Consider the following 16,427-nt stretch of genomic DNA (forward strand, 5'->3'; position numbering starts at 1 on the left):
TGTCTTTTGTGATGGAGACACTCTCTGCCTGGAGAGGTGTGCAAGTCCTTGAGTTTGCTTTATGACCTGTCTGTAGGTGGGCTGCTGCGCTGTGCCCAGGCCTGGACTGCCTGCCCACTGCTGGGGGTATAACCGTTCAGCCGCTGTTGTCACAGAGCATTTGCATGCTTTTGGAGTGCTCTTTTCCTCGTGGAGACAAACTTCCAGGTAGCAATTAGGCTTTGCTTGGTTAGTCTATTGCAAATGCCATCTCCCCACCACCACATTCAGTGCTTTTTAAAGCACACACCTATAGAGTAGAGCAGACAAAGCTGCCTGTGCTTGTTGCCACGTGCTGGATAAATGAGCCTGGGGCTGTGCAGTGTTACAGCCACTGCTCCAGGGTACGTGTAGTGCTGTCCTCCCCTCCCAGCACTGCAGCACACGCTGTAGGCACGGAGGTTGCTGCCTGGTTTTACGCAGAGGGTGGGGACTGTGAGGCTGTAGGATCACTGCTGCTGCCAAGCACCTCTGTGCCGGGCTGTTCTCCTGAGTGTGGAAATGTCTGAGTGCACATCATGCCCAAACCTCGTAATGACAGGGCACAGGAGAAAGGGAATTGGGTGTACCACCTTCCCAAAAATCCAGAGTCGAGGGAAATTACCCACTGGGAGAACTCTCCTGTGTTTTATAGCTACTGTTCTCTGGCCTGAGAGCTTCGTTTACTCTCCGCCAGACTGCTACAATGCTGTCTCCCCTTTCCTAATACTGTATTCATCTTCAGTTCTTGCTTCTAAGAAGCTGCAAATCTCTATCGCCTGCTCAGCATAGTGTGAAGCTATCAGCACTGCAGCCAGAACTTGGAGTAAAGCAGCACTTATATGGTAGGAGATAATCCCAGGAAAGCTTAAACCTCTCCTCTTAAGCATCTCTGTAAAAGCACAGCTGGGACTGTGAAAAGCCGGAGTTGTTTTTTGCTCAAAAACAAGCACAGTGTTTTTAAGTCCTCTTAATGTTCTTACAGTAAACGTTTTACTCCTGTCTGGCACATATTTACAAACCCAATAAAGCTGCTTTCATTAGTGCTGGCTGTAATTTGCACTGCCTCATCCATTGCTAAAATTGCTGCTTATTAGTGAGGATATAGTAAGGAGGGAGAGATGTGTTTTTATAGGTCCTCCAGCAGCAGGCTTGGAATAGAGGGAAAATGGGAAGAGCGGGAGCTGGTTTCTGCCAGCTCTCCCTGGAGTAATTCTGTTTTAATTGAATCATTAACCCAAACAGTATCCTAATAGCCCTTCCTCGTGAAGAAAGGTGTTGGAAATGGCTGCTGGGAACAGGGGTAGACCTTTCAGAGAAGGTGCTGAGAATTACTCTATTCCCCGTGAGAGCAGAAGCACGAATGCTTGTTGCAGAGCTACGTGATTGCTGTCCCTTCTCAGCAGCTCTGCTGCAATCTGAGGGGACTGAGGCAGACTGACAGCAAACCAGGCTGGTTTCCTACCAGTTCAGCTCTACAGAGCACCCTGAGAGCCACAGGGCACAGAAATAGTCAGCAATGTCATCTACAGTCCATGTCATGGATTTGGTGACAGGTACACACACGTAGTGCTACTCAGCCCCCAGGGCACACAGCAGGACAGGGGAGGCAGTTCTCTCACTGCTTAAGGCAGGGGCAGCAGCATTTGTGCTGCAGCTGTGGAATAATGAGAAGCCAAGAACCAGCACAGCTCTGCATTAAAGAAAGCTAACAATTTATAGAAGACCTGGCGAATGTAGTTGTTTACTTTGAGTATGATTAGAGGAAAGCAGGCAGCTCCTTGCTCATCTGAGTTCTCGTCAGGCAGGAGCCAGCAGTGGTTAGTGGGCCTCAGCTGTGTACATGTGTGCTTTCACACTACCCTGAGAAGAGCTTGCTTTCCTACAGCGTCCTGATAATGAGGCTTGGGGCTATGCTGAAGCATTCTCCATTTCACAGGCAAGGAGAAGCTGCAGGCAGAACAAAGGACAAGGCAGGGAAACACAGAAGCATGAGACACGGGTCAAGAATGGGTTTTTTTTTATTGGAACACAGTAAGTTTCAGTACAGCAGCAGAACTCGTTGAGTCCATCTTGGTTGACATCATATCAGTAGGTGGCTGATATAATCTGGCTCAGAGTCAGTCAGGGACCCAATTCCATTTCAGTACAACCCGTTTCAGGAGACTGAATCCTTCTCTGCAGTGTCTTTTGCCACCCCAGACTGGATCTTGCTGCTGAGCATTTCACTCTTCACTTGCCTCGTATTTGTGCTTGATGTGTTTCCACAGTTTCTGTATGCGAAACAAACGGAAAAGAAGCAATTGGTGTTTCAGTGGTCTCGGGATAAAGCTTTACTTTGAAATGCACGTTATCAGTAACAGACAACAGGGGACAGAAGAACGTGCAGGAAAACACATCCGCAAACACCAGCAGGGTAAGGGACAGCTTGGGTACAGCCGCCCCGTGCCCTCCTGCTGCGCCTACACATACTGTGTCCAACCACAGCAGAGCACAGAGGCTTCAGAATGGCTGCTCCATCCACCTCCCTGCCCTCCAATTTGGCCTTTGATTGCTGTGCACTGCCTCAGCTCCCACACCTGTCCCGGTGCAGAGGAGACACGTGAGGCTGAGTGCTGCCTGCCTTCGGGATGCACACAAAGGAATCCTATCCAGGTACCAAGATCTGCTGGTGAATTCAGGGCTGTGAGAAGCACTGCACAAGGGCAAGGCGCTGCTGTGCTTTACTGTTTGCTCCAGAAAACCCTTCAGATTAAAAAACCCTGTATTTTACAGTAATTTTATTTCATTCTCTGCTTAAGAAAACACAGCCACAGCGAGGCCTCATTCTATAATTAAAAATGGGGGCTGAACGCAACGTTTAAGCCCAGATGCTCTTTAAAACAGCTTCCAACAAACGGCTGTTGCTCAGGGGGCGCAGGACGGGCTGCCCCCCACCCCTGCCGTGCTCTTCAGCCCCGGGTCCGCTGCTGCGGGGCGCTGAGGCCGTCATTCTGCGTGCTCTGAGCTTCCAGCCCCTTTCCGGCCTCCCGAACCAGGACGGAGAGCCGGCAGAGGACACGGGACGGCTCTTTTAGGCCTCACGGGCGCTGAGGTGACCCGGCCAAGGCCGGAACGGCGCCCTGCATCCGGACGGACCCGCCGTGAGGTCACACCGCCCCTCAGCGCCGCGCAGCCGCCGGGCCCCCCCCCCGCCCCGCGCTGACCTTCAGGGCCGCTCCCACCTCCCACGGCCCCGGCAGCGCCCCGATCTTTCCTTACCCCCTCGTTGAGGTGCTCGAAGATGGCGTCGGCGCCCTGATCGAAGGCGCGCTCGAACAGCACGGCGCCCAGCACGACGGTGAGGGCGAAAGTGGAGGTGCGGCGGAAGAGCGCGCTGTACGCCTGCCGGAGCAGCGCCATCTTGGAAGCGCCTTCTGCGCCTGCGCCGCCCCGCGGGGGCCGCCGGGAGCTGTAGGCGCGCGCCGCGGGGGCTGCCGGGAGTTGTAGGCGCGGCGCTGAAGGCCGCGGGCCGGGCGGAGGTGAGCGGGCCGGCCGGGCGTGGGGCGTCGGCACCGCGATGGCGCCGGGAGAGCGACTGCGGCCTGCGGGGGGAGCTGAGCCGGGCCGTATGGGGGAGAGGAGGCTCGGGAAGGGCTCGTGGCTCCGTGAGAGGTGCTCCTAAGCACTGAGATGTGAGGCAAAGCCCTGAGCTTTGTGCTGGGCTTCGTCCAGCAGGGCTGCTGAGCAGGCCGCGCCGTGTGCGGCCCTTCTGGCGGATGGGAGGCCCGGGGGTCCGCGCTGCGGCCTGGAAACGTTCAAAGGAAACGGCCGAGCTGAGGCAGCTCTTCCCCTTTCTTTGTCCCACAACGAGTGCGATGCCGTCAGAAAGCAGCGCTGCCTCCCTCTGAAACGCACTTGTTTTGCTTTGGGGCCGATGGGAAGCGGTGCGGCTCGGGGCAGCCCGCATTGCTGGCACTGCGGAGGGCAATAAGAGTGAGCTGTAATCCGCGCGGGGGGCGCCGGGGGGATCCGATCCCGCAGCTGCAGTTGGTTTTAATTCTGTTCGTTCCCCGCAGTGAGAATTGCTGCTAAAATTCGGGAGCTTTGGGCTCCGGGGCTGCCTGAAATCCGCGGGGCTTTTGTCTGCGGGGAGCGCGCGCTGCCTGCTGCAGCCATCGCTGTCACAGCGCCGCGAGTGAGTCTGAAACGCGGATTCAGGGCTGGCTGCTGCTGGGCTCCTGCAGGCAGAATTCCCGGTGAGCTGTGTGGGAATCTGTGTGGCACCGCTGCGGAACCCGGTTTGTTTTCCTCGTTCACAGCAGCTGCACTGCAGAGGGGCCGTGCAGGAGGCGGCAGCTGAGATGGGAAGCTTTTGTGGTACCTGGAACGTCAAGGGACTGTGGCACAAAGCGTGCAAGGGAGATTGTTCTGTTCATAGGAGCCTGCGTGCTGGGCACTGAGCGTGGCAGCCATCCCTCTGGGTTCCAGAACCCCGTCAGGTGCTGCTGCACGACCCCATGGTCACCTGTAGGGATGGGAATTTGGGGTTGGTGTTCACGAGGCAGCATTCAGTTCTGGCTGCTTGGGCTGGAGCTGTGAATTCCAGACCCTGCAGAGGTGAGGGGTTGTGGGCTCCGGGGATGTGATGCTGAAGCTTTGGGGAAGGCAGCAGCCCGCGGGGTGCAGGTGGCTCAGCCATGCTCAGCCTGGGCTCTGCTTGTTGCTGCGCTTCCTGCCAGCTCCGAGGAATCCTTAGAGAGGCAGTGATTGATTCCCACCCTGATTTATTTATAAAATCTTTCTTTCTCGTGCTGCTCTCCGTGCTATTTTTTAAATGCGTTTGGCTGTCAAGGTGTCTAAAGCTGGAGAATTGCTTTTGGAGTTTATCTCCCAGTCTATCCATCTTCGGCATTTATCAGGTGCCGTTACATCTCACACAGAGAATGTAAGGCTCCTGGGGGTGAGATTCCCTGCTGCATCTGCAGCAGCTGGGCGGCCCCAAGCACTGTGCACCAGAGCAGCTGGCTTACTGCCCCAAAGGAGTTCGTCGGGTTCTTCTTTGGGGTGAGGGTGGGCGCAGAATTCCCTCCCTCACGTGGCAGCTCAGTTGGTTGTCTGCAGCCCCAGGTTGCGTTCCTGGCCCTGGTGCAGCTCCAGGGATCCCTGGGCTCTCAGGGTCTCCGTGGTCTCCGAGCAGAGCCGGCATCCCATCAGGTGGCAGAAATGGGGAGCTCAGAGCTGAGCTGGCCCTGCCATGCATATGCAGCAGACAGCGCCGTGCCAGTCCCTGAGGGACAGAAGATATGCTGTCAGGTCTCACCTCTTCCTCTGTCTGCCAGCCCTCCATGATTTGAGTTCTTCTCCTTTGGAAGCAGGCACTGTAAATCTCTGCTCCTTCGGCATGTCCTTCTCCGTCCCTGGGCACCGAGGCTCTGCCTGACAGCTCTGGGGCTGCGTGAGCTGCTCTGCAGGGGGAGAGATGGGGAAAAGATACTTCTGTGATTACTGCGACCGCTCCTTCCAGGACAACCTGCACAACAGGAAGAAACACCTCAACGGAGTGCAGCATCTCCGGGCTAAGAGGGCCTGGTACGACTTGTTCCGAGGTGGGTGCAGGTGGCAGAGCCAGTGCCAGCCCCGGGAATGTGGTCTGGGTGTGTGGTTGGGGTATGAGAGACACACGGCACTGTGAGTTTTGGCAGTATCCAAAGACTCAGCTGGGATTGAAGTGATGGTGAAACCACTGCTCGTATGTTCCTTCGCTTCTCCCCTCCAGCTCCTCAAGAGCAGGTGTTGCAGGCTGCCTGTTCCCTGGCGAGGTGAGGGGAATGCTGCAGAGTTCTGGGCTGTCTGCTGCCTGCATCAGTGTGCGTGGAGATAAGAAAGGTCCAAGAAATGGCCCGGTGTGGAGGTCTCACTGCCCAACAGCCTTCTACGTGGGTCAGTGACAGTGAGGCAGATGGCTTGGCGCATTTCTTCCTCCCAGGCTGCAGCCCTTGATTTGGCTGTGATTCATCAAATCCCTCATTTCAGCCCTGAGTGGGTGTTTTGATTTGGCTCCACGCATCTCCAGATATTTGCAAATTCCTCCACAGCCTACAGGAGCTGCTGTGTTTTCCCCAGGACACCTGCAGGAGGTGAAGGAGCACAGTGCTGCTGTCTGCCTGAGCCTCAGCACAGGGTTCAGTGCGGCCTGATAGAGCCCCGTTAACCTGCCTGATCCTTCTGCACTGCACAGGAGTGTAGCAGAGTGATGCTTTCTTGTCGTGCTTCTTTTGTGCCTCTTGGATGGGGGAGAAAGCACAGAGAGGAAAGCAAAGAAGGCGATAATTGCAAGCCAGGAAAAAGCTGAAGCCTGGAGTGTAGGTGGGGACTGTTAACTCGGTTTGCCCTTGGCTTATGGTCAGGATTGTCCTGTAAAATACCTTCATGTTAGGCAGACTGAGCTCTGGTAGGATGCTACTGTGCAAAAAACGTGATCCTGTCCTGCCTTGTGTCGTTTATCTCCCCCAGATGCTGCCGCTATCCTGCAAGAGGAGCAGAGCAAGAAGCCGTGTCGGAAGTTTCTACAAACAGGTGAGGTGGAAATACCTCCTTGGTGAGCTGTGCAGAGCCCCGATGTGTGTGTCTGCCTTGGAGGGAGTGAGAGGCACGGGTCTGTGTGCTCCGTGTGCAGTGGAACCTGGGTTTGCACGCACGTTTACATGGGAGGACCTCATGTGTGCATTACTCATGGAGCTCTGTGGCTGTTCTTCCAGGGCAGTGTGACTTTGGGTCCAACTGCAGATTTTCCCACATGACGGAGCAGGACCTGGAGAAGCTGAGTGCACAGGTGCAAGGTGAGCCCTGGAACAAGAAAATGCCCGGGGGGGTCTCTGAGGAAGGGGCAGTTGCTGCAGAGTGGGCTGCAGGGGGGCACGTGAGGTGTTGTGCAGTGAGAGTGTGTGGCCCTGTGCTGTCTGTGAATGTGGCTGCTCCCTCCTGCCACTCCTGGCTGCCTGAGCCCAGAGGCTGCCTGTAATTGCTGCACTTTTTCACATGCTTCCTGCTCTTGATCTCCTGGCACAGATACAAGCCTAAAGAGTTGAGCAGCGCCGCTGCCACTTAGCAGCAAGCAGCTGAAGCACAGAGTGGGCTTCCTGAGCCCTTGGGGTTTTCTTCAGTCAGGGAATAAAATCTGTCAGCAGCAGAGGGCACTGGTACATCACTTCCCCTTCAATTTATGGCTTTGGTTTCCCCCCACCTCTCTATTACGCCCAGGGAGCTCTTTGCTCCTGTTTCACTCTTGTGAAAAGCTATCAGGTGATCAGGTGTGTTATCCTGAGGAAATGAAATGGGGTCCTGGGTCCAGGAACAGCCTCTGTTCGTGTGGCTTTCAGTGGGACTGAAGTTTGGGCAGGAGACAAATAGCAGCTGCCCCCTGCTCTGAGTCGCAGGAGCACTTTTTCATTCTAACACAACTTTTCCTTACTGAGAGTGCTGCCTCCCTGCCCTAAAAGCAGCAGCAACTCTTTTCCCTGGAGTGTTCATTCCTCCCCAGAAAAAAAAAGTGGGCAGGATGTTGATGAGACCACATGGAGTAGTTGAGGTCCCTCTGGAGATCACCCGGTCCCAACCCTGCCCTGCTCTTTGGGTGAGCTGCAGCAGGCTGCTCAGGGCTGTGTCCACGTGTGTGCTGAGCATCTCCAAGGACAGAGACTCCACACCACCTCTGACCACCCTTACAGTAAAGATGCATTTTCTTATCTTTCAGTGGAAATTCCTGTATTTCCATTTGCTCCCATTGCCTCTTATCCTTTCACTGGATGCCATCACATAGCCTGGCTCTGTCGTCTTAACTCCTGCTTATCTACACACATGGCTGGGATCCCCTGATCCACCTCCACGAGCCTTTCCTCTTGTTTCAGGTGCTCCAGTCCTTTTGACTCACTCCACTAAGTCCCATATGAGATTTGGGGTGTGCGTGGGCTCCAGGCTCGAGGAGGCAGGAGAAAGGCAGCACTTCAAATCTGCCTTCCTTCCTCTCCTCCCTGCTGCTGAGTCAGTGCAGGTCCCCGGGGCGATGCTGAATCAATAGCTGAGCAGTGCTGGCAGTCAATAAAAGCCATCTCGTGGGGCTGCGTGGAGCAGCACTCCTCTCCCCACGGCTGTCACCCCTCCCTGCTGCAGGGCTCACGTGCCAGGCTGGCTTCACAAGTCAGCCTGTTTGGAGGAACCCGTGGTGTTTCCAGGCTCTTTATTGCAGGGAAGAGAGCACTCTGGAGCAGAGCAGAGCTGCGGGGGAAGGCTGGCAAGCTCCTCTGTGCTTGGGCAGGCTGCCTTGCCAGTTGCACTTGCTACTGAATATTGACTCGTGTCAGATGGGTCGAGCGTAAGTGGGGAGTTGGCTGGTGAGAGAGTGGCTCCTGGGAGACTGCTTGGAAACCTTGCATTTGTATTACCAAGTCAAACGTTTAATTAAGCAATTAGGCTTCACCAGGGGACAGCAGGGTGCCTCTCCTTGGCTGTGCTGTCAGGCATGCCGGGCTGTAGTTAAATGCTGCTCGCCTCTCAGCGTTGCTCCGGGGACGTCCTGTGGGAGCCAAGCAGTCTGGCTGAGGGTCACAGAGAGCTCAGCTTCGGGCTTGGTGGAAGGAAGGGCTCAGCAGGACGTGGTGGGCAAGAGGTGGAGCCCGTGATTGGACAGGAGAAATGGCTGCAGGTGCCAAACCACCTTCAGGTGCATCGTGGGGACCTGTCAGCACTCCTTGGGCTGCTGAAGCAGCAGTGTTTCAGGTGGTGAGGCTTAGGATAGGGTTTGCAGCAAGCTTGGCAGGTTGGATGACAGGTTACAACAGTCGTATGGGACGCTTGATCCTCATAATGCAGTCCTCAAAGCTGTCCTCCCCTTCGCCAGGGCAGACGCTTCAGAGTAAGGTTGTGATGAAGTGCTGTAGCCCACTGACCTGTGTTCTTCAAGGCCAGGCTGGATGGGGCTCTGAGCACCCGGTGGAGCTGTAGGTGTCCCCGTTCACTGCAGGGGAATTGGACCGGATGGCCCTTAAGGGTCCCTTCCACCTCAAATGGTTCTATAGCTAGGGGTGGACTTGCATTCTAAAAGATGGCACAGCCCTTTTAGCTCCTGGGCTTTGGCTCCCTGAATGCCTGCTTGGCGCTGGTAGTTCTGTGGCAGTAAGTTCTCCGTGCTAACGATGTGCTTTATTAACAGCCAAAGGGAACGCTGCCTTATTTCTAAAGTTTGGCCTCTTAAAGCAGGGAATTCACCTCATTGTTTGTGCTGCTCGCGTGGGTCAAACAGCACAAAAAAAAGGAACGTTTCTGGCTGCTGTACACTTAAAGCCTGCCCTAGTTGGGCTGCAGCACTTCTGCACCAGGTAGAGTGTACTCATAAAGAAGCAACAGTTTCCACCTTCAGCAGGGAGGGAGGCATATTCCCAGCTGTTACCGCATCAAAGCGTTACTGCTGCATCTGCTGCATCATTCATCAGAGAGACACTTCCAGGCTGTCATTTTTAGTACAGTCATGTCAAGAAAAGTCACTGTAAAATTGGCATCTTCTTGCTTGAAGTTATTGGCTCCCTGCTAATCCACGTCACTTCTGCTCGTGGTGTTGACACAGCTCAGCCTCTTTGAGCAGCTCTGGTGAGCTGGGGGGGCAGCAGGGGCACGGCTGGGTCTGTTCCGGCCGTTATGGTTCTATCATTGCATGCACATCTCTGCTGGGAGGTCTGCTTGGGCCCTTCCGTGGTGCCTCATCCAGGCTCTGCACGTTGGCATCCTGAGCAGTGTGGGCACATCAAGAGTTCCACTCTGGGATTTCTTTATTTTTTCCTTTACGGTGGAGAAAACTTGTGCTGAGGGTTGCACAGGGAGAAAGGAGAAAGGTGGAATTCTGGGCCAGCATCATTAGAGAGGCGCTTTATGACTGCAGCCGCTCTCTTAATTGGCTGTAATTAAACTTTGAGACAAACACCCCAGTGGGGGCTGAGGGAAGAAGGACCTTCACACCTGTCTTCCTGCTGCAGTCTGGCTGTGGTCAGTAACAAGGAGTAAGGGCAGGTAATTGCATTTCAGAATGGCATCTCGGAATATCTGCTGACCTGCAGGGAATCCTGCAATCATTGAGGTTGGAGAAGACCTCTGAGATCACCCCCAGCCCACCCCCACTGTGCCCACCGCCCCCGGCTCTGGGACACCCCCAGGGACAGTGACCCCACCACTCCCTGGGCAGCTGTGCCACTGCATCACTGCTCTTTTGGAGAGGAAATTGTTCCTGATGTCCAACCTCCGGCACAGCCTACAGGGAGCACTTGTCCCATTTCAATCCACTGGAGGTTTTGGCAGCCATTGAATGGAACGTGCGTACTACAGAGGAGGATGAGACCAAGATTTGCCTTTAGGTGTGTGTTCATCAAGGGGTGCAGAGGCAGATGTGTGCCTGTACCTGCTGCCTCGAGGTGGCCGGAGGGCTGGAGCTGGGAGCAGGAGCCATCTGGATGGCTTTCACCTGGGGCCTGGCTTCAGCCAGCGTGAGCTGGGAGCTGCCCCATCACAGCCAGTGAGCCTGAGGAGGGCTGTGGGACCAAACTGGTGGGAGCCCTGCTCTGAACACAGAGCCTTTGGCTGAGGAATTCTAATGTGGGAGCTGCATTCAGCTCCTGTCCTGAGTCAGAGCCAAGTGCCCTGCTTACCACACTGCTCTGCTTGTCCTCCGCTGCCCTCAGGCTCTCCGTTTGACTCTGAATGGCTCTGCTGGGACTTTACTCCTTGAGAACAACGGTGGGAGATGTGTGAACAGCCCTGTTTCCAACCAGTGCCCTTATCTCTGGCTTGCAGAGCTTACCCCGACATGGGGACCCCAGCAGGAGCTCTTTGTGGTGGCAGTGAGCGCGCCGTCACCTCCTCCCAGCAGCAGCAGATGAAAAGGCTGGATGACAAATTATCCATCTCCGGCTGCTCATTGTGTAGCACATTCCTGCCATCCTTATTAATATTCAGCAGGCAGATGAATAATTGGTTGCCACCACTAGGATGAAGTGATCCTTCACTCTGCCCAAGCAATATCAATTTCACACCCTGTCTGGAAACGTATAATATTTTCCTTAAATGTGTGACATATGGTGGTGAGGTGAGAGCTGCTCCGGGTGAGCACGGCCACAGGTGGCAGATGGTGACCGGGTGGGATCAGAGTCCCCTCCTCTCCGGGAGGTTTGGGGATGAGGATGAAGCACAGCTCCCTGCCCAAACCACAGCAGCGTCCAATGGAGGGTGGGCAGTGGGGCAGAAGGGGCTGCCATGGGTAGATTGCAAGCTCTCGGTGATAGGAAGCTCTGCGGTGAGCAGTGGGTTTGGTGGAGTGAAAGGACTGCAGTGCAAACCTCTGACAGCTCTCTCTCAACCAGGGGAGCAGAGATTGAGGGAGCTGCGGCAGGAAGGGGCGGAAATCCCACCCGGCACCATTGAGAACTGGCTGGAGAAGAGGGCCAAGAGGCTGAGCGTGGCTCAGAGCAACAGGTATCACGGCTGGGGGTGGGATGGAAATGGGGTGGGAGATGGTGCCAGTGGTCAGGTGTGGAGGTGACGAGGTCCTGCTGCCTGTCCTCCTGCCCTGGGGGACTCAGACAGAGAGCTGCTGTGCCCCTTGCAGAGTACCAGACATGTGTGGGAGGAGGCTGCCATGGCAGGGCCACGTTATTAATGCCCGGAGCCGGTGACAGCAGGCTGGTCTCATCTGCTGACAGCTCCCCCATCCTCTGCCTGCCCTGTCTGCGTGCTCTGCCCATGCCTGCCTTCTCCTTTGCCAGTCGGAGGTGGGATTGGCTCCTCCTGCGTGCTGTGGGGTGCCTGCAGGTCCCTGCTGCTTCCCTGCTCACCTGACAGTGCCGCAGGCTTAATTGGATGGCGTTTGGGCGGGTGCCAGATCTCTCTTTTGTTCTTTTTTCTGTTTGCTCCTGTCCTCTCCGTGTTTGGTCTGGGCAGGATCTTCCCTCTGGTGGCTGTCTGGGCGTGCTGCTCGCTGCTCCTTCCATCCTTCAGCCCGGCTGCTCCTTACCCTGCAGTCATGCTGTCCCTGAAGGCTTGCCCTGTTCATTTGTCCTACCCAAGAACCCCCATCTCAGGGTGGATCAGCTCTCACAGAGGACACCCATCGCTCAACCCAGACCTTATGGGGGTCTGCGTGGTCCTCACAGCCTCCAAATGTCCCTAAAACTTCTCAGAAGGAACACAGTCCTTGTCCTGCTGTTTGGGACGAGGGGTTCCATGGCATGTAGTGTGTTCTGAATCACACTGCCTTGGGGTCTGCTGAGCATCACGTCGGTCAGCCCCGTGGTGGTAGAACTGCCACGCTGCCCTCTACCCGCAGCTGGGCTCAGCAGCACGGTCTGCACTTGAAATCCTCCACCTGAGCCATATTTTCAGTCTCATTGTGCCATTGCTGTCTGGAGAGCAGAGGGGAGCCGGATGGCGTTGGTGCAGATTGCTGAGCTGTGGAGCTTTGATTTTTACCCTCATTTCCAGAGGAGATGCGTGTGTCCTTGCCCACCAGCATGCATAATGATGCAGAGCCCACTTGCAGCTCTCCATCAGAACAGGGCCCGAGGGCTGTGGGTGCTGAGATTCCATCAGTGTCTCTGGAAAGGACGTAGCCTTGGCCCCTTTACTAGACATTGGAGAGTCCCCGTGGGGCTGCCATTCTGAATGCCCCAACAGGAGGTGAACCCATCATAGCACTCATGTCTTATGAGACCCCAGGGGATCGAGTACCCAGACAGCATCGTCCCTATTGATCAGTTCTGCTGCTCGCAGGGCAGCTCATTAGTTGATAGCTGTGCTGTTCCACCTTACAGCGTGCCTCACTCTGCTCCTTGTCCTGCTGGTCTGCTGCTGCAGGACCTGGGTGCAGCCCAAGGGGACTTCCTTCCCATACGGGGCTGCCGTGTGTCTGTTGGTGCTGCTCCCATCCCTGGCGCAGAACAGGGATGAGCTTTATGCCAAATGACTTTTCTCTCTGCTAGTTGCCTGGAAAACACCGCACTGAGCTCCTGGAGCTGGCGTTGGGCCACATCTCCAGCCCTGCAGGGAGAGGAGGGTGCTGCTCCTCCACGAGCATTATGTAAAGGAGCGTGATTAGATTTCTTCTGGCGTAACAATTAAAGGGATCCATCAGGATCAGAGGTAGAGGCCTGAGAAGCGGGAGGGCTGCTGTCAGGGCTGGTGCTGAAGAACAAATGAGTTTCCTGTACCCTTTCCCATTAATTCCTCAGTACATTTGCTGTGATTTTTAAACCTGCCCCCGGCCGAGCGCTTCTTTGGCTGGAGACAAAGGAGGGATGCTTCTCATTCTGCGCTTCCGCTGCCGTGTGTGGCAGTGCTGCCTGTGCTGCGAGCTGGGGGAGAAAGCCTCTTCCCTCTGTAAGGGTGCTTCTGGGAGAACAGCTGGGTTTTGGCAGCTCCGCCGCTTCCGAGGGCTCCTTGTCCTCTGGGAAGTGTGCAGCTGCCTCGGGGTTGGGGGCTGCCTGGGAGGAAACCACGGCCACATCTGCAGGTGTTGTTCTCAAAGCTCAGCTGTGCCAGGAGCTCAGGGTCAGATCAGCCCCCACGGGGCAACCAGAGTGACTGAGCAGTGTCCCCGAGCAGGGCCGTGCTGGCAAACCAAGAAGGCTCATCTCTGCCCTTTCCGTCTCCGCAGTGCCCTGCCTGAGAAACCCACACCCTTCCAGTACCCCCCCGGCTGGCCCCCTCTGCAGGAGCTGCCCCCGTCCCTGCGGGCCCCCCCACCGGGGGGTTGGCCAGTGCCCCCCGGCCTGCAGTGGGGCTGAGGCAGCATGCTGGGACTGGACTTCTTCCTAGTGTGAGAACGAGACCAGATTATTTATATATCCTTTTATATTAATAAAATTCTCCCCCTGTTGCAGCCTTGTGTCGTTTCTTACCTGGCGGCCTCAGTGGATCAACATGACCCCCGTGATGGGGGAAATGGGAACGTAAGCTGCAGCCCCACTTTGGTGGGCCGTCTGTGCAGCTGCCCCAGGCCTGGGAAGGAAGCTGCAAGTGGGCTTTTAAGCACCACTGCTTGATATTTCCTCCAGTGTTGATAATTTACGTTTGCTTCTGTTAAATGCAGTGCGTAAAACAGCTTTGGTTCAGGTGCTGGAGCTCCTAATGAAGAGTCAGGGGAGCTCCCGAAAACCCCGTGCTCCTGTTCCCACAGTGCTGGAGGTGAGAAGAAAAGAGGGGGGGGTGGGGAAAAAACTATTCCAAGGCTTCTCCTCCTGCAGGAAAACACCTGAAGGATGAGGCCCAGCGGGGCGGGTCGGTGGGTGCCCGTGGGTCGGTGCTGCTGGTCGCAGCGTTTCGGCAGAGCAGCCCCACGCGGCGCTGCAGTGCTGCCCGCCAACGCACTCCAGGTTTGGCCACTGACGCAGGCGTTGGGTCCAGATTCATGGAGAGCACGGGCAGCAGCCAGCTGCCCCAGCCAGCCCTGCTCGGCCCTGTGGCAACCGGCGCTGCCGCTGCGTTGGCACGCACAGAGGTTGGGTCTGACCGTGGCCACTGCCTGGTTGTGCCTTCAGGGAATCTTGGGGTGTTTTTGCCCGCAGAGCCCACGTGGCACCTTCCCCTGGAGGACCCCTGCCCTGTGCATCTCCCAGAGGCCAAATGGGGTGACAGTAACCCCAAAGGGGCTCCCCGGTGCTCCCTGCGCCTCGTGCCTGGTTCCCTTCCTCCTGAGGCAGATCAGAGCACGAGCTCCCTTCCCTCCTGCAGGCGTTCTGGGGTGGCAGCGGAGCGTGTGCGGATTCCTGCTGCTCTAATGAGATTTTGCAATTCCCCCTCGCAGCATTTTGCAGCTCCCAGCCGTGGTTGAAGGCACACAGCCATGCTGACGGCCCCCCGCCCTGCTCCGTGCCACCCCTGTGCCCAGGGAGGGAGCTCTGCAAACCTGCAAAAGCCTTTCCAAATTCAGCATCGCAAACATGCGGAACCCATAAAGCACAGGGTCTTATTTCAGCAGCCAGCACGGGCTGGGCAGGACGGGGTTCTCAGCGCCTTCCTTCGCTCCCATGGTTGGCAGCCACTCCCAAAAGCCCGTGGCGCCTCTCTGCACCACCATCCCTAACGGGGCACCCTGCAGTAGGATCCCTCACCGGCTGTCCCCCTGCTCTGCACGTCCCCATGGCGCTCACTGTCCCCATCTGTGCCGGGCTGGTGGGGCGGCTGCAGCCCCTGAGTGATGGTGTGAGCCAAAGTGCCTCTCGTGGAGCAGGAGTAATTTATCGGGAGGCTTTTAGGGAAATGAGCCGCTCCTGGGCTGCTGCCAAGGTGCAGCCCTGCTGGGCTCTGCCCCGTGTCCTCTGGCAGCTCTTGGAGGGAGAGGGGATGGGGGTGGGGGTGGGAATAGGGGTGGAAATGGGAATGGGGGTGGGGATGAGGATGGGATGGGGATGGGATGGGATAGAATGGGATGGAATGGGGGTGGGGTGAGGATGGCAATGAGAGATGAGGATGGGGATGGGAATGGGAATAGGAATGGAAATGGGAATGGGAGTAGGGATGGGGATTGGGATAGGAATGGGAAGCAGAATGAAATGAGATGGGGATGGGGATGTGGACAGGGATGAGACTGTGGCCATTCCACACTGCTTGCAGGACCAGAGGAGCGGAAATGACTCTTCCTGCCCCCAAAATGCTTCTCAGCACCCCAAAGCCGGGCAGTTCTGCTGCCAGCCCTTCTCCCTCCCTGCGCTCCCGCAGCAGCCCCCACGCAGGGCCCTGCTCTCCCTCAGCCCCACGGCCGCCCCTCATCCCTTCAGACCCCTCTCAGTGCACCACCTCTCCCTCGTCAGCCTTAATTCAATTAGCAGCAGCCGCAATGAGGCATCCCCAGCTGCAGCAGCACCGCAGCCCAGCGCCGCTCGGGCGCTCCCGGATCTGAGCCGAGATCTCCAAACCTGCCCTGAGAACGGCGATCCCATTAAAATTAATTGAGCAGCTTTGAAAAGCTGAGCTTGGGGGGAAGGCGTTATCCCTTTTATCTAATTTTTCTTTTATGTTATTGTATTTTCTAGCAAATTAAATTGTCCTATATCGTTATTATTTTTTGTTCTTTTTGGCTTCCTTATGTTTATTCACAGCATCTCCAATAGACCTGCTCAATATATATCTATCTGTACATCCCGGAGGCCACGTGGTTCCCTCTGGAAGCGGCGGTTCATAAAAAAGCCCAAGTTTCTGCGTGGAGATGGATGAAGTTTCATTATGGGCTCCGTGCCTCCCCCACTTCTCCGGGCGGCCGCGATGATTTCAGCACCATGGAGCGCTTCCCATTTCCATTTCTCATTTGGACGCCGGGTTCCATTTGTTGATCGGTCGCATGGGATCAAAAAACTAAAAGAATAAAGCAAGAAAAGCCCACCCCGGGTCACCCC

General features: G+C 56.1%; 2 protein-coding genes across 17 annotated transcripts; one reads left to right on the forward strand and one right to left on the reverse strand.

Annotated features, from left to right (window-relative positions):
* Positions 1 to 2,017: 2,017 nt before the first annotated feature.
* On the reverse strand, positions 2,018 to 3,444 carry UQCR10 (ubiquinol-cytochrome c reductase, complex III subunit X). The gene is given in 2 exon segments (NM_001302149.1): positions 2,018 to 2,291; positions 3,280 to 3,444. Coding segments are annotated over 2 exon segments (189 nt in total). The 5' UTR covers positions 3,421 to 3,444; the 3' UTR covers positions 2,018 to 2,243.
* Positions 3,445 to 3,496: 52 nt separating this feature from the next.
* Positions 3,497 to 16,413, forward strand: ZMAT5 (zinc finger matrin-type 5). Of its 16 annotated transcripts, none has more exons than XM_040648093.2 (7): positions 3,497 to 3,692; positions 4,077 to 4,256; positions 5,376 to 5,606; positions 6,514 to 6,576; positions 6,759 to 6,839; positions 11,403 to 11,514; positions 13,691 to 13,915. In XM_040648093.2, exons 3-7 carry the CDS (start codon positions 5,480 to 5,482, stop codon positions 13,818 to 13,820), a joined length of 513 nt encoding a protein of 170 aa, XP_040504027.1. In that variant the 5' UTR covers positions 3,497 to 3,692; positions 4,077 to 4,256; positions 5,376 to 5,479; the 3' UTR covers positions 13,821 to 13,915.
* The last annotated feature ends 14 nt before the right edge of the window (positions 16,414 to 16,427 follow it).

This window comes from Gallus gallus, chromosome 15 (assembly GCF_016699485.2).
Source record: "Gallus gallus isolate bGalGal1 chromosome 15, bGalGal1.mat.broiler.GRCg7b, whole genome shotgun sequence".
Taxonomy (NCBI): domain Eukaryota; kingdom Metazoa; phylum Chordata; class Aves; order Galliformes; family Phasianidae; genus Gallus; species Gallus gallus.